Below are 18,295 nucleotides of genomic sequence, written 5' to 3' on the forward strand. Positions count from 1 at the left end.
TTTAACGGTTCCCATGACTCGGCAACCTCTGCCTGTAGAGTGGATAGATAGTTGGATTTGCAACCTTTCCGCATGGAAAATCCATTCTTCTCTGGCTCAAACAACGAGGGAGGGTACTCAAGCCATTCGTAACTAAATGCCTCAGTCCGTGCCTCATCACTCAGGTCCTGTGCGAAACAAAGTGCCCTTGTCACTGCACTCTCCTCTCTGATGACTTCTTTCACAGTGTCCATCTTTTTCTTACTTTTCTTCAGATGTGTGGCGAATGTTTCTATCTTTGGTTGGACAATCTTGTCTCCATTCGTCGTCGTGGCAGCATCCATTGCCTCCAAGCCTAGACGTTTGGCATCTACCAGGGTAGTTGCTGCAAGAATCTGACCTGTGGATATGTTCATTAGTTTATCTGTCGCAAGTGAAGGATCGAATGGGTTTTGCATCTTCTCTTCCACGGTCCGTTTGATCTGCAACACGGCTTCCATGTCGTCTTTCCTCAGCTTCTCGTGGTGGTCAGATTGCGGCGAGGCCATGTGTGCCATCTGTTTTACACTTTCAGAGACAGAGGTCATGAACGGTAGAGCCTTGATGTACTTTTCTCGTGCTGATTCAGACTGTTATACCCTTAAAGAGGCTTGTTTTGCCTTCCCTATTGTAGGTCTGTTCAAGGGCAAGGTCTGTCCACACACCATTAAAGTCTCCTGCAGTCTGGTGAACTGTGAATTTGCCAGCTGCAAACTCCTCGTGCACTTCTGGTGCTGTTTCTGGAAGCTTTTGCATCTCACTGAGATAGATCGGAAGGCAGGACATGTACTTACTATGGCCGGAAGCAATGGTATAGGGTAGCATATTCTGTACCTCTTGTAAGTGCTGTTGCCAAAGCCCAGCTCTCTCAGCATGGATGTAATGCCTTAGGATAAGCACCATGTCTATGTACATGCTCCAAAGATGGGCTGTCACTCCTAATCCCTTCTCAAAATCTCCCCAGAGCGACTCCAGTGACTCTAGGCATTTCATGACTTCCTTCATGAGTGCAGCAAATTCGCCCTTCTCTTTCCTGTCAAAGGCATTTCTAAGACTTTCAAGCAGAGACGAAAGCAAAGAAAGTGTCTCCTCATTCTTCTCAAACAACAGCCATTTCTCAAATGCCTCCCACTTCAGCATGAACAATGCCTCACTCAACCATGAATGATAACGGACCATCTTATAATAATCTTTTCCTGCCATGACTTTATTGGCTGTACCTCGACCACAGATATCACTAGAAACCAGAATGTCCTCTATGCCACTCTCCATTATGAAAAATCCAATAGATCCCAAGAAGTTCTGGGCAATATGGAATCCTCCAAGTCGAACAATAACATCTTTGTACTTTTCCGATTCCTTCCTAAACAACCCCTTTACTATGTCATATATCGCCTGGTCACAAGTCACCACCGTCTTAGCCTAACCCATCTTAAGACTCAAGGAGACAAAGTAGTCCAATGAGGTCTGGACTACATCTGCGTTGGTTGGGTTTTGTGGAAGCAATGGTCCATAACCAATCTTTGTTTTCTCTGTATGTTGCCCAGATCTGTATTCAAAGAAGCTGCTCCATGTCAGGCTACCAGTGTCCTTGTCGTTTTCACCCGTCATCAACTGTGTTGGATACATCCTCAGTAGGAACCAAACGATGTTCTTGTCAGCTAGAAAGCAGGCTTCCCCCTTGTCATCATGAGGAAGTTCAATATCATGTAATGACCTAGCCTGTCTTCTGTCCTTCAGTGTCAGTTTACTACTTACTGGAACGAATTTGTCTGGTTCACTGATAGTCAGTTTCCTGGTTTTCTTAAGGGGCACTGCCCCCACTACCTCCCCACTTCCTTCTCCCTCAAATGTGTACTGATAAATTATATTTGTTGTAGCATCAAAACTACCACCATCTTGTGTCTCTGAATGGAAGTTTAAGGCTGAAGATCTATGGTAATCATAAAGATCAGCAAGAGTGAAGCAAGTTGCTGAAACAAATGTAGCATAATAATCCCTAGCACCACACAAAAGATGAAAAGCATCAACCACCACAGTAAACCATCACTATTACGATCAATATAGGCCAGAAACAGTCGAGGGATGCAAAGAACATATTGTGACATATACATATGTGAATTATTTGATAAAGGAGCTAAATTTTCAGCTTAACCCACTTTCTGTGACCTTTTGACCTCTGCTGACCTCATGGATGGTCCAATCACGATGAATCATGTTTCATATAAAAGCCAAATTTATAACAAAAAGAATGAGTGGTAATTTGTTGCACTCACCCCTGTATTATGGGATATATGGTCAATTGAATTTCCCCTACCCCTAAATTTCTTGCTTTTTTACAGTTGACGCCCCAAGTTAAAAAACGTCCTTACAGAATTCGCGCAATCCAAACTACCTTGCTAAAGTCACTTTTCTGGTGGCTAACACCCCCACAGACATGATCTAGGGGTCAAACATTTTATAGCAGGGGTGTCACTTCAAAATCACTTTTTTACACATTTCCAGGCCTCGGATCCCAGACTATCTGTCTGTAAACATCAATTTATGAATGAGGAACAACTTATTTAAATTGAATGTTATTTTTTGAACACTAATCGGAACATGAATCGGAAAACAAATGTTCCGTTTAATTATAACCACCAAATTTGAAAAAAATAAAAGAGGACACCGAAGACAAAAAAAGGTAGGGGTATATTTGTATCATTATCTACCAACTCATGTAGTATTAATGTGTTATCGATACTGAACTGTGTACAACATGTCGTCTACATCGTATAACTATAAATAAGAACTATAACTAAGTGTTATTTCTACAAATAAGTGTTATGGCCTCAAAAATCAATGTTATAATTATTCAAATTTCAATGTACCTCTTTTACATGTAGTGACTTTCTTCAGTCCTTCAATTTTGCTAATGAGGATGACGAGCCTGCTCCGTTTAGCACTACTTGGACATGTTATATAGGGTGATGTATAAGACTGCTTCAATCGTGCTAAACTTCAGGAATATTTTTTTTGGACAATCTTTGAAATAATTATTTTATTAAAATTTAAGTATATACTTCAACACTGTGTGGGGTAATGTGTTCTATGAACTCTATAGTTAGTGCAACTAATAAAAAGTGGGCATTTGGCCTGGTACAATGGAATAAAGACTCAATCAAATGAGTGTGCACCCACTATTGTTCAGTCAGTCTGTGGTTTGACCTCAACAAAATTGCAACAGAAATGTAGTTTGCTGGAACTAACTTCCCAGCCCCTCCTAAGCAACATCAAAATTAGAGATGGATGTAGGTGGGGCAAATATGCTAATTTGCATAAATACAAAATGATTGCTCGGAGTAATATTTTCCATATATACAGTACTGTTATTTGTATATTCAATGAAGTGGGGTTTGAGTGATGTTTATATGAGAAGTGTCAGGCATGTAGATATTCATTTTGATTTATTTATTGCATACAAAAACATTTTGTCCAATGAAATCCAAGATGACAGCCGACAGAACACTCATCTATATTACAAGTATAGAAGATTTCCGTCTTGTTTGCACCATACTCAGTTCTTCACAAATATTTTCCTGAATATTTACGCAGATGCTCCACACAAATGTGAACCCAGCCACTTCCTTTATTCTACACTTCGTTATTCGAGTAGGTATATTGTCTGCAGGAAGGACAGATTATTATTACAGACAGATTATTTCGAGTGTATCGACATTCTGGGGAGGATATCAGAGAGGTCAGGCTGCAGTGCATCGTTTGGGAGTGTCCAGATCTCTGATCTTGATTTCGCAGATGCTGCGGAAACGCTGGATATTCTTACGGAGGCTCTCCAGGCACTGAATGAGGAGGCGGAGTCGCTGGGATTATGGATTTCCTGGGTCAAAACCAAGATCCAGGCTTTCAATGACATTTTGGATGCTGCTGTCTTGTCTGTGCCTGTTTGTGGCGAAGATGTTGAGGTCACGCAGAGATTCATTTACCATGGCAGTGTTATTCCTGTCTCTGCATGTTGTGAGCCAGAGGTTGATATACGTCCGGGTCGGGCCTGGGGAGTCATGGACTCACTGGATCATGGGGTGTGGCGCTGTCGGTATCAATGCAGGAGGACGAAAGTCAGAGTCTTTAAGTCCTTGGTGCTTCCAGTCTTGCTCTATGGATGCGAGACTTGGACCCTTACTAAGGGCCAGAGAATGAGACTTAACTCCTTTGGAACCAAGTCTCTTCGGAGAATCCTTGGCTATCGCTGGTCGAACTTTGTGTCCAATGAGCGGTTGCTGAGAGAGACTCAGATGAGATTTGTTTCCTGTATGGTCCGTGAGCGTCAGCGGCGGCTGTATGGACATGTGGCTCGTTTCCAGGACGTTGATCCACCTCACCAGATACTCTCAGCAAGGGAGCCTCGTGGTTGCAGCAGGTTGATCGGCATCTCAAGGAGATAGGGATGGGCCAGGCATCAGCTTGGGGGATGGCCAGACGGAGGCCCCTGGATTACCATCAGAAAAGTGGATGCGGCGCCGCGCTGCTCCGGCGCATCCTCCCATACCTGACCTGACATGAAGGACAGATGAGTTAGTGCAAACAATACCCTAGTACTCTACACTTGCACCTGTGCATTCAAATCCATGCTTCCTACAAGTGCACCTGCATGTGTTGCAGTCTGATTTACAGTTACATCTGATGACCTTTAATAGGTCCTCAGGGGCTGATGGAAAATCGGTAATTTGAGGCTCCAGACGATTCTCCACTGTAATCTATCCCCTGCCTGCTTTTTTAAATCTGGGTTGTATTCAACTTTCGAGGAGCTACCCCCTTCCTGATGCCAAGCAATTGTGATGTGGTGTCACATCCAGCAATGGCATGCGCTGATGGCAACAAGTGACAAATTTGTGGACCCAATGCTTTCTGCAACCATCATATGTTCCAAATTTCCGTCCTTTTCATGCTCTTCTTGCCCTCTGATCAAAATAACTTGCCAAATGATTCGGGGTCAGTATGAAAGCAAAGAAGCACCACAAGATCCGTATCTTCTCCGATCACTGTAATGGCGCATTTGGCAGCAGAATAAATGGCAATCTGCACGGTCAACACATTGGCGTCCTCATCAGCGTGGATGGTTTTAAATCCTTTTTCGTTAATTTTCTTACTCAGCATGAGAATGAACTTATGCTTGTTTTGACTATTAGCCAAAAAATGTTCTTTCTTAGATTTGAGAGTCATGTCTCCAACAAAGTTGACATGGGAACCGACTACATCCTTTGTTCTCCAAAGATGTGTTGTATCCTTTATGACGGACCATCCTCGTATTCATCAAACATAATCAACATAGCTGTTGCAAATACAATCAAATGAGGAGTTTCTATTCCAGGGGCGACGTTGAATGAGCGAGCCACCATCAAGAACATGGCACATTCCTTCTTCTTCTGGTGCCGGCATCTCCGACCCTCGTCCCATAGTCCAAATAGCATCAGCAATTAATGGCTTGTTTGCCTCTCAAAGAATCCAGCTTGATCGAACGATGATGATGGATAGCCACAAAGTTCATATTTGAATAATTCTTCAACATTTTATGGCACTCTTCCTGAAACCATAACGAGGCGCTCTAAAAATAAACTCCGGGTCTATCTGAATGGCATCACCATCAATCATGGCAGAAGTCTTGTGACCCATCGTGAATACCTGGCTTTTTTTCTGGAATGTGTATTCAAGAACGTTCACTTCTTCCATGCTTTGAATAATTTTATCTCCAACTTCCTTTGCTTTATTGGCATTCACATTTGCATCAACTGCAACACCAGTTGCAATGTTCCTCAGTCAGGTCAGGCGCAAAGGAATTCCGTTCCTGAAGGAATCCAAGGATAGCCAGATTGTCATTCTCATCTCTGACTTTCCTGGCTTTCATCAAGTCTTTGTGCTGATCACAAGTTATGTAAGTCGTGTCTATCAGATCCTGCATGGCGCTATTTATGTCGACACATGATGGCATAGACAGCAGCCATTGCGTGCGTTGGGACTCGGCTATTCCTCGACCTCTTGTCAATCGTCGACTTCATGCTTCTCATCAGCACCTGTTCTATTTCCAAGTCTGATGAAAGTCCCGCCCAGTAACGATCGCTTTGCGGAATAACATGGTGGCCAGTATTGAAGAAAATGCACACGTCTGGGTACTGCATCTGAAGTTGCAATATTTGCTGGAAGTAGATGTGCACTGATTTTGCATATAAGTTATGTCCTGCAGCATAATATGGCAGCATCTCCTGGAAGTGTATAAACAGATTTATGTACCATACCAGTTGGCATCTTTAAACATCTATCCATTGAATGTAACATTCAATCATGTATTTCAGTTGAAAAATGGTACCAAACGGCCATATTGGATTTATGCAACTTGCCTGTGTTATGATCTCTACTTTTATGTTGTCTGGTAGGTGTCTGGGGTTTATTTCCCGCAAGGTTCATTTCTGTTGCAATTTTGTCTAGGTCAGGCGATTTTTAGTCTAGATTGACTAGCCTATTACTCCTTGTGTCATCCTCAAAGGATGAGTTAGGGCATTAATATCACAACCAACCATCATTGACTCACATTTATACACAAGGCAAAGTTAAAATGTTTCCTCCTTCAATTACAAAGGTCCTGATTCTGAGTGAGCAAAACTCAGCGGAGGTGTTGGTCCTTTTCTCTGTTGTCTTCCAGCCGAGTCAAACATTATTTTTCTGGTGCCCGCGGGAAAATTAGTCGTGTTTTTGGCTGAACCCCTTTGAAAAGGTGAAAGCCTTTTGATTACCTTTATACGTAGTGTTTTGAGTAGGCAAGCCACTGACAACTAATGCTATCTTGTCACCTCCCAAAGAATTGAGCAGCGGCACACGCAGACTATCATCGGCTGGTACGCAAGGTTTGGCCTTACTGGGCTGCATCGTACCTGCATGCGCAGTCTTGCTCCATCTCGCACAGAGATGCAAGCGATTGCTCGTCGGCAAGACCTTGCTGTCATCGTGCAGTGTCATGTTGGTGGGACGTGTCGCGTGCCCATAACCAACCTTAGCACCGCCGGAGAGCTGGTGGACCAACTTCTGTGTGGCCTAGCCATGGAGGACTGCCACAACGTGTTTGCACTGTTCGAACAACGTGGAGATACCTCTACAGCCATAGAGAATCACGTGCTTGTGGTGGACGTGCTGGCAAAGTTTGAGAGGTCAGCACTGGCTTTCTTATTTTCATTGAGATTCTGTTAATATGTGATCGAAATAAAAGTTATTTTTCTTTCTTTAACCAAACGCGATGTATGTTTAAGACTTTTCGAACTGCTCGAGCAGATTAATGCTGGCGAGCTTTGTAAATTGATTAAAATAAATTGTTGAATGGCTCCTTCAACATAAGTTTGATTTTCTTCCGTACATGTTTCGGATACGAGAAAACATTAGATATGTGAATTTTTTTGCAGGCACAATTTGTTCAGGAGAGGAATCATTAATGATGTGGTGTGTTTCACTTTGTACAATTCCCTGACAGGAGTTATGAGGGTGTTGAGGAAAGCCAATTTGGTGATCAAAACGGTTGGCACCTGGGCTTCAAGCTCTACTGTTACCTGGATACCATGGAAATCCCACTGGACAGTGTCGAATTTGTCTACATGTTCGAACAGGTGGGAGCTTGGGTGATGGGAAAGGTATTGTTTTGGCCAAATGAACACTCCAGAATATGATGAATGGGTAAAACACATTAAAATGATAAACATTTGGATATCTTGATCTCCACTTGTATAGTTGAAGCAAAACTATAAACAGATGCATTTGCTGATAGTCAACACTAACCTGCTTAGTACATGTATTAGATTACTATGACCTATGAGAGAATGAAAGTAGCTGATGAAGGCATCCATTTTCACCATGTCAGGCCCATGAGAGCGTGTTACGTGGACATTTCCCAGCCTCATCTGAAACGTTACAGCACCTAGCGGCCCTAAGACTTCAATATGAGATGCACAATTTCTCCGGTCAGGCTGACTTGCCAGGTTCAGCCGGTCTCAGAGCATACTATCCGCTCTGCCAGCTCCGGGCATGGCCTGGATGCAGGAGCACACCACCCAGCCCTTCAAACCCATCCTCAATGGGAGGAAAGCAAGGCAAGTTGGTTAAGATGCTTAGATGCAAATTTTGTAATTGAAACAACTGTTGCATGATTATTGCTGCCGAGCTGTTATTAGGGCAGTCAAAATAAAACGGACTAATGTATGATTCAGGTCCGAACCACCTTGTGTTTTGGATTCTGTAGTACATCATGGAATTCACAATGCAGGGTGTTTCAAAAGTCCGTAACCAAAGGAAACATTTATAATTTCTTATTTTTTGACACGAGGCCTTTTCTGTGGATAGGATGTTGTGCATCGATTATAATGGCCCCCACGCAGTCCAGATTTAAGGCCACTTGACTATTTTCTTTGGGGACACCTGAAATATACCACGAAACCACATAAATTGAATATCTGAAACTAATCTACTATAAATGGACGAGGTGTGTGTGTGTGTGTGTGTGTGTGTGTGTGTGTGTGTGTGTGTCGTTGGTTGTTATCTCCAAATGCGAGTTCCAGAAGGTGGAACAGAGCCCTCCCAGGTCTCGTATCCACCTTCGTGTGTGTATATGTATGAGTGTGTGCACGTATGTGGTGTGTGTGCATATACGTCATGTTTTTTATGGAGTTATACTGAAGTTATCTGATGTGGAGTGTGGTACACCAAAATGATCGTCTTGACCCCTCCTGAGTTGATTAGGCTAATTAACTATAAAGAATCCGGAAGAATTCCCATGTTTTAAACGCACGCCATGGTAAGGTATATAGAGCAGCTTAATAGGTGTTTCCATGGCACGGCATTCTAATTACAAAATAAATAACAATGACAACATTGTAACAAAGTATATATTAATTAATACTAATAATATCAACAACAATAATAATAGCATCATTTGGAAATAATAAGGAACGTATAACAACCCCTTCTCCCAAACCCCACCCTGGCCCAAGCACATCTGGGCTTGGCGATAGGTAAGCTAACACTCAAGCAGGCAGGTATGCTACAAGGCTGTGAAGACCAATGAAAAATTGGTCCGATAGAACAACGGGTTCACAAGTGTGCTAAAATCGATGTCAAATTTATAAATGTTCAAATAAACGTATACGTATATACAATAATTGATATATGTATGCATGTCAGTGGCTCACAATAAAAGCAATTGTTATAATCAAATTATAAAATAAATATCCCCATGTTTCCAGACTTTTGAAACACCCTGTATAATGCCAATGGCAATATTATTTAAGCAATCATACAGCAGGCCTTGCTTCAAAAGGAATAGGATACTTCGAGGCTGTCATTGAACGTTGTGGTAAAAAGGCCTGGTCTCTGCCAGTAAGTGGCTCATTTGGAAAACCTCATGCATTGCAGGCCCCAACAAGCCACCAACACCTGCCTCTCCTTCACTTTCAACCTCTCGGCAATTCTCACGTTTCCTGGGAGGAACCTTGCGGCGTACTATACGGCGCCGTACTGCTTCACAACCGACAGAGGCTGAGCAGGAAAGAAGGCGGAAAAGGTACTTCATCGAAATGTTATCCATGTAAACATGGAATATAGCATGACACACATTCAATTATTGTACATCGCCCCTTCCTATTCCATCTCCAGGTGCTGCATGACGCCATTGCTGGGTGCCGTAAGCTTTCAGCAATAAGGTTATATAGGTATAATAATAAGGAAAGCTTTCAGCACCCAGCGATGAAGCATGCCAAGAGGGCGCACTCGGTTTTCACTCCATTTGTTTTCTTGTTGTGCATCGCTCCCTCCCAATTCTATCTCCAGGCGCTGCATGACGTCATTGTCGGGCACCGAAGGGGCCCCGGCGATGACGCGTGCAGAAAGGGAGTACTCAGTTTTCACTCCATTTGTTTGTTTCTTTGTTTGATTGTCTGGGCGATATCTCAGCCATCCTTTGAGCTAGGAAGCTGAAGTTTGGGCACAATAGTGAGCAGGTGCTTTGGCAAATGTTATTTTATTTTTGGATTAAATAATTAATTGATTAATTACTTAATAATTATCCATTTTTTAAGTACTTATTTATTTATTTCCTTTCTCATCTGGGCAATATCTCAGGCACCTTTTGAGTTCGGAAGCTGATATTTGGCATGACAATGACCAAGTGATTTGGCTGTGAAGGGTATTTTGATTTATTGATTAATCTATTAATTGTTCGATTAATTACTTAACCTTTTGAACCCTGAGCTCGTTGGACTTTCCACTCTCTCATCCTGGGCTCCCTCGAGAAAAATCACTGAAAAGTTGAAATTTGTTTTGCATCGGATTTCTGCCTGTAAAAATGTTTTTGTATCACTATAATTATAAACAAGCATTCTGAGTATTGCGCTGCAATTCATGTCCCCTACCGGCAGTCTGTCGTCCGGAAAACTGTTGGGGAAATTACCAAAGTTCAAAGTGCAATAACTTTGTCCAAAATGATCGAAACGTCGTGAAGTTCGAACTTGATCTGTATCTTATCATGAGGAAACCATGTACCAAGTTTGAAATCATTAGCATCAAGAGTTTAGGAAAAAAAGTCTGGAAAACTGTTCCTTGCGTGACGGACTGATAGACTGACAGACGGAGGGACGGAGTGCAAACCTATAGTCCCCTCCGGTGTACACCGGTAGGGGACTAATACATGATATTCTGAATCATAGACTGTCTTACTTTCTTTTTCTTTTGAGTATATTGCGAATACTCTACTTTGTGGTACCAGTCAAAACAGCAGTTATTGCCCAGCTTTCCGATACACACGAATGCTCCACAAGAAACCTCCCTTGCACTTCCTGAGCAATTAGCGGTGAGGCAGACCAAAGATTAGATGTAATATAACAGCCGTTAATTGCTCAGGAAGTTGCTGGTGATATGTTTGTAAACAAGAGAAAAGGTATGCTCTTAGCCAATAGGTTAACAAATTATTTATTTTACGATTATTACTTATTCTAATTATACAATTAATCAATGAATTATTGTACACCGCTCCCTCTCAATTCTGTCTCCATGTGCTGCACAGCGTCATCCCGAGTTGAAAACCCCAACCATGCCAAATAACACCAGACAGGTCAACACCGCCTGTCATCCTTTAGAGGTTGGCAAAATGAGCACCAGCTTGTTAAGGATAAGAGATCAAGGTTTTGCGTGGATAGCCGAGCATTCGCCTTCGCTTCCCCCCCTCTCCCTTCGCCCTCCCACGCACACAAGAATTAGGTAGAAGCCGGTGAAAGAGGAGCCTTCAGGTGACCTCTGGCTTTGGTCAACACCTTACCTTGCCTCCGTGTTGTGTAGTAGTTACGAATCTCCTCCTTACTCTTGTCATGTAAGACGTAGATTTTTGGCTTCGCTTCCAAATAGGATGTCATCTTTGGCGAGCTTACAATACAGTGATTCAGAGCAGACGTTTCGGTGAGATCATTTTTAATCAGTCTGTTTGATACAAACCGCAGTGCTCACGTATTGTGGGAAAAGTGAACTCTCACTTGAAAGGACTAAAATAATGGGTGGCAAGGTTGTACGTGGTTGGGTTTTATTTTATGGAGCGTGGAAGGGAACACTTGTTTCACGCTTTACTTATATTTTTGACATCCACCAAATCAAGTACAGTATACAATTATCTGATATTGGAGACCCCAACATTCATGGAGCCTCATCAGCTATGCAGAAGAGAAAGGATCCTAAACAGGTACGACAATTAAGCTGACATTATACTCACACAGGAAGTTAGGAATTTATACCCAAGTTCCAACGCAAAGTTCCCTACTCACCTATGATGATCAGAATAGTTGTCACAATGTATTACGTGGTGTACATGTCACCTTCCGAGCGGTGTATGTGTACCACATTATATATACATTCAGTCATGGCCAAAAGTATGGGCACCCTTGCATTTTTTTCAAATAAAATTCACCATTTCTTCCAGGAAATTGTTGAAATTAAAATAACTTTTGCTATCCACATATGTATTTCTTTGGTTTGCAGTGGAACAAAACAAAAAAATCACTAAATCTTAGCTTATTCCATACAGAAATCCTTAATTGGCCCGGACAATATTATTGGCACCTTTTAGAAGTTGTTAGAAATAATTAGATTTCAAGGTGATTCTCTTTTACTTTGGAAATCAACTCATCTGTGGTGAGTTGCAGGTGCTTGCAATAGAAAAATCACTCATTCAACCAGTTTGAATAGAGAAAAGGAGTCGTTCTGCTGTTTTGTATCACTGTGTGTTCCGCAATGAGCATGGAGAAAAGAAAGATAAACAGAGAATTGTCTGAGGAGGTCAGACACAGGATTGTACTCAATAGACAATCTCAAGGCTACAAGTCTATCTCCAGAGACCTTGATGTTCCTGTGTCCACCATACACAATGTTATCAGGAAGTTTAAGGCCCATGGCACTGAAGTCAACCTCCCTGGACATGGCCGCAAGAGCAAGCTTGACCGAAAATTGCAGCGAAGGATAGTTCGAATGGTGGAGAAGGCACCTCGATCAACTGCCAAACAGATTCAAGCTGACCTTCAGACACAAGGTACGGCGGTTTCAACTCGCACCATCCGTCGCCAACTCAATGAAAGGGGGTTCTATGGTAGGAGACCCAGGAGGATGCAACTGTTAAGAAAGCCTGAGTGGAATTTTCCAAAACACACCTGAACAAGCCAAAATCCTTCTGGGAGAATGTCCTGTGGACAGATGGGACCAAATTAGAGCTTTTTAGTAAAGCACATCATCTCTATGTTTAAAGAAAACAAAATGAAGCCTTCAAAGAAAAGAACACCTTCCCTTCAGTCAAAGATGGAGGAGGTTCAGTGATGTTTTGGGGTTGCTGTGCTGCCTCTGGCACTGGATGCCTTGAATGTGTGCATGGCATCATTAAATCAGGAGCTTACCAAGGCATTTTGGAGCGTAATGTTCAACCCAGTGGCAGATATCTGGGTCTCTGTCGAAGGTCATGGGTCTTGCAGCAGGACAATGACCCCCAACACATTTTAAAAAGCACCCAGGAATGGTTCAAGACAAAACACTGGACTGTTCTGAAGTGTCCAGCAATGAGTCCAGATCTAAATCTCATCGAACACCTGTGGGAAGATCTGAAAACAGCAGTTGGGAAAAGGCACTCTTCCAATCTGGGAGAACTGGAGCAGTTTGCACAAGAAGAGTGGGCCAAACTGCCAGTATAGAGGTGGAGGAAGCTCCACCTTCCCTACAGTCAAACCTCAGCACTTAACTGCAGTTATTTTGTCCAAAGTCTGTGCTACCAAATATTAAGTCTTGGGTGTCAATAATTTTGTCAATGCAATTTCTTTTTATTTTCTGATTTGAAAGGATATATTAAGTTCTGAATCAAAAACAAAGGTTCTGTAATATTAACAGTGAAATAAAAAAAATTGTGAAGACCAAATGCTTTTGTCAATTTCAACTTATTTTTTAGAGAAAATGGTGAGTTATTTGAAAGTGCAAGGGTGCCAATATTTTGGCCACAACTGTATATACATATACGTGTAGGATGACGTTAATCATCATCCTTGTATGGAGTTTCATGATGAGCTCGGTGCTGTGATGAAAACGGCAAGCAGGCCCTCCTTATGAAAGATGTGGTTTTCTTTAAAATCCCCACGAGTGTAGGCAGCCAGGACAGCTCTCCTGCGGGCTTCTCTTGTAGGCTGACATGTCATCTCTCCAAGAATAAATGTTTAGATTTTTCGATCTAAATTTACGATGTGATGACTCCACTGTGCAAGCAAAACAGCAGGAAACGTGCTGACATGTTTATCTTGACAATGCGTGCCACAGTTGTGACAACCACGTCCAGGAGCAGCATGCAGTCATGGAAGAAGCTCCTTCACCCAACAATGAGTTCCGCTCACCCGAGGCGGCGGCGGTTACTGCCGATGTGCTCAGACGTTGGGCACAGTTACGTGGGCTCAGTAAAGAGGAAGCAATGATGAAGTACATGGCTACCATCCGCGAGTGGTCTGGTTACGGTGCTACTCTCTTTGATGTACAGGTAGACTTTCAAAACCTCAGCAGTTTGCTCAGCAATCCCGGGGGGGAATCTGTAACTTTTAAACCTTTGAGATATATTTCTGTGTTCATCTTCATGCATGCGGTAATCGTATTATACTGCAGTAATCTCATGTTGTTCATGCATCCTTCCATTTCTTCTGAAAGTGTGAGGATGGATCGCTTCCCCAAGACTTGTGGCTAGCGGTGAGCGTACATACGGTGGCGGTGTACGTGCAGGGGCAGCACAGACCACTCGAAGCATTTCCTTATGGACAAATTGTGACGATGGGTTCACCAGGGACAGATCTCTACCGAATCAGCCTGCGAGGCCGGGATCTACTATTCCGATCGTCACAGGTGAGCAGGTCATTCAAACATTTCACAGCAGTGGCATTTTGTTAACCTATATCTCTTTAAAAAAATAATTAAAGTCTTGGAGGGGAGCAGGCAGGATAGCTTAGCAGGCAAGTATAAAGTGTCTTCAGAAAGTATTCACACCCCTTGACTTTGTTCACATTTTTAGTTACAGCCTGAATTTAAAAAGGATTTAATTAAGATTTTTTTTGTGACTGATCCACACATAATACCCATTAATGTCAACATGGAATTTTTTTCACTCCAAATTGAGCTCAGGTGCATGCAATTTCCTTTGATCACCTTTGAGATGTCTCTACAACTTGACTGAAGTCCACATGTGGCCAATTCAATTGATCAGACATGATTTAGAAAGAAACACTTTCTATGTAAGACTCCACAGTTGACAGTGCATGTCAGAGCAGAAACTCCACCATGAAGTCTAAGGAACTGTCAGTAGAACTCCAATATATAATTGTGATGAGGCATAGATCTGGGGAAGGGTATAAAACAACTTGTAGAGTGTTGAAAGTTTCCAAGAGCACAATGAGCTCCATAATTAGGAAATGGAAAGAATATGGAACTACCCAGACTTCCTAGAGCTGGCCGTCTGACCAAACTGAGCAACTGGGAAAGAAGGATATTGGTCAGGGAGGTGACCAAGAACGCAATGACCACTTTGACAGAAATACAGTTCCTTGGCTGAGATGGGAGAACCTGTCGGAAGAACAGCCTCTGCAGCACTTGACAAATCTAGGCTTTATGGGAGAGTAGCCAGACAGAAGCCACTCCTGAGAAAAAGGCACATAAAAGACTCAGAGCATGAGGCAAAATATTCTGTGGTCTGATCAGATGAGAATTGAACTCTTGCACCTGAATGCAAAGTGCTATGTCTGACGGAAACCGAGCACAGCTCATCACCAATCTAACACCATCCCTTCCGTGAAGCATGATAGCGGCAGCATCATGTTATGGGGATGCTTTTCAGCGGCAGTGACTGGGAGCCTTGTAGAATAAAGGGAACAATAAATGGAGCCAAATCCTTGAGGGAAACCTACTCCAGAGTGCAAAAGACCTTAGATTGGCTTAGATTTGCATTCCAACAGGACAATAACCCCAAGCATACAGCCAAAGCAACACTGGAATGGCTTCAGAACAAGAAGGTGAAAGTCCTTGAGTAGCCCAACCAAAGCCCAGACTTGAATCCCATCAAGAATCTGTGGAAAGATTTGAAGATTGCTGTTCACCGACGCTCCTCATCCAACTTGACGGGGCTTGAGCAAATCTGAAAAGAAGAATGGGAGAAACTCCCCAAATCCAGATGTGCAAAGCTGATACAGACAGACATACTCAAGAAGACTCGAAGCTGTAATCATTGCTAAAGGCACTTTTATGAGGTATTGATTCAGGGGGCTGAATACTTATGGAAATTAAATATTTCTACAATCATTTTTCAATAAATTTGTAAACATTTCTGAAAACATGTTTTCACTTTGTCATTATGGTGTATTTTGTGTGGATCGGTGACAAAACAATTAAATCCATTTTAAAAATAGGCTGGAACATAACAAAACATGAAAAAGTCAAGGGGTGTGAATACTTTTTTTTACGGCACTGTACATACTCGACTGAGGTGTCTATAGTCTGGGTTTGAATCTCGACCCAGCTATAAGTGTACGCTTGTGTTTCACATGCAGGACAATACATCAATGTGTGTGCCATATATTAAATGGCTGTGTAGCCAGAGGACCCGTCTGCCAGCACTAGTCGTTGGTGGACGTTAAAGATCTTACGGTGTATTTCACAAAGAGTAGGAGAGTTATCACCGGCACCCTGAACAAATTCCTGTCACCTTTCTTCAAACGTTAGACATAAGCAGCGACTTTGTGAAAGAACCAGCTAGCCAACATGATGGGAATAAATGTTGATGTTATTGCTTGATGTTTGTTAAAGTACATTACACACATTCTTGGTTTTTCCAATATCACTCACCTTGAGAATCCTTGGCATATGGTACCATACCTGCTCCCTACCCAAGGTTGTCGAGATTGCCAAACTGATGAAAGTGTACATCGGGCGTGTCGTCCTGCACCATTCACACCGGCGAACAGTGAATGCACGGGCCAGCTGGAGTGGCAGCTGCTATTGAAGGGAATGTCAAATGACCTGGATGGTCTTTACACTGCCCAAGCGGTTTACTTCTGCCTCATCTTTTTTGTACAATTTTTAGCCAATCTTGTATTTTTGTATGGTGAATTAAATGCCAAGGCAGTGCTCAGGCCCAATCTGGTGTACCTAACATTAAGTTTACATGTGCAAGTAGTGCCGATAGCTTCTTGGGTTTTGACACCCGCTCCACATGTTTAACAGCATTCCGTTTCACACCGAGTGCGAGAGCACGACACGAGAGCTTAAAGGCCAGTTTTACCTACAGCCTGGGTTAAACTCACAGCTTCAACACATCATGTGCTCCTCTAAAGCAGAAAATCCCATTCATAAAAACAATGACCCAAGATGTAATTGAGGGCGAGGAACAAAGCAAATAAATAAATTCTGGCTCATTTTGCTCCAAATGCACACCATGGCTCAATTTCCAACAAATTGTGAGCCATCATGGCGACAAAGTCCAACAGAACAGTGCAGATCGACAAATTGGTGTTGGGCTCCTCTTGGTTCCACTCTCAACGTGTGGTAGAGCATGCGGCCCCTCAGATGGATAAACTGTGGACCTGAAGATCACCTGGTGTCTTTCACAAAGGAGTAGTCAAGTTATCACCTGCACACTGGTCCCATTCCTTCCCTGATATGCAGGGCACACAGCCACTCCATAGTAATGATATAACCAAAGGGGGAAAGGGGATATCGAGCAGAAAGGGGGAGATGGTGAATTTGTAATAAAAACCCCAGTCCATTGTTAATTTGCCAATTAAAATTAACCACTACCAAAGGATTCAAATTTTACTCGACACTACTTCAGCTTGTGTGCACTACTGTGGAAAACGTAATTGTCATGTCTTCCAGCCTTGTACATTTTATAGGTTGTAGAATTATAGTTTTTAATATTCACCATTGGATTGGGTGGGTGGTTTGTGTGTAGCCACCCAGCTGCTGGTTGCATCATTTTCAGTGGTCTGACGTCTGACGCAATGCCTCTCCATAAGCAGTTATCTGGTACTCATTTTGCCGACCACGGAAGGATGACAGGCTGAGTTAATCCCACCTGGTGTTAATTCAACAGGATTCGAACTCAGGACCTTAGGATCCCAAGCCCGCCACCCTAACCATTAAGCCAACACCAGGTATATGGATTGGGTGATGGCTGATAAAATTGTGTACATTTAAACTCTTCGGAGCCTAAACATTTAATAGCTTCAATCACACCCCTTCCGCACTCCAATTTCCTTTGCCCCAAAGGAAATGCTGATTTTATTTAATAATGCACAGACAAAGGCCAAATGCCGAGAACTACAGACATTGAAAAAGGAACATGTAGACGAGATTTCCAAAAGGTCAACACCAGCTAGCAGACCCTTACTTAAGCTGCATTATTTACATTTTGGTGCATTATGTTCCGTGCCATCACCCGACAATGCATTTAACAATGGTCCGTTATGTTCGGTTCTGTGCTATCACCCCACAATGCATTTAATGGTCCATCGTGTTCCGTGCCATCACCCGAAGCCACCCGCACCAGCGTAACATTGTATTTCTGGCCTAAGCTGGGGAACGTCATGGTGTAAAGATCCAAGAATATGTATAGTGTACATTGCTGATGCATTCAACCGCAAGTGTACTTTTGATACCTTTAAATAAAATATTAATTTTTCTTGGTTGCACATCAATCGCACTA

The 18,295-nt window shown here is 42.6% G+C and overlaps 1 protein-coding gene across 1 annotated transcript in view; it reads left to right on the forward strand.

The window, feature by feature from the left end:
* The window catches only part of LOC137431078 (unconventional myosin-X), an 87,420-nt gene extending 69,149 nt beyond the window's left edge, over positions 1–18,271 (forward strand). Inside the window, exons 17-23 of the mRNA XM_068121973.2 lie at positions 6,870–7,214; positions 7,532–7,664; positions 7,916–8,144; positions 9,463–9,610; positions 13,879–14,092; positions 14,257–14,448; positions 16,484–18,271. Coding sequence (XP_067978074.2) covers positions 6,870–7,214; positions 7,532–7,664; positions 7,916–8,144; positions 9,463–9,610; positions 13,879–14,092; positions 14,257–14,448; positions 16,484–16,594 — 1,372 coding nt within the window. The 3' untranslated portion in view covers positions 16,595–18,271. The remainder of the gene's footprint in view (positions 1–6,869; positions 7,215–7,531; positions 7,665–7,915; positions 8,145–9,462; positions 9,611–13,878; positions 14,093–14,256; positions 14,449–16,483) is intronic.
* Positions 18,272–18,295: the final 24 nt, after the last annotated feature.

Source organism: Myxine glutinosa, chromosome 1 (assembly GCF_964187855.1).
Source record: "Myxine glutinosa chromosome 1, kmMyxGlut1.1, whole genome shotgun sequence".
NCBI classification, from domain to species: Eukaryota; Metazoa; Chordata; class Myxini; order Myxiniformes; family Myxinidae; genus Myxine; species Myxine glutinosa.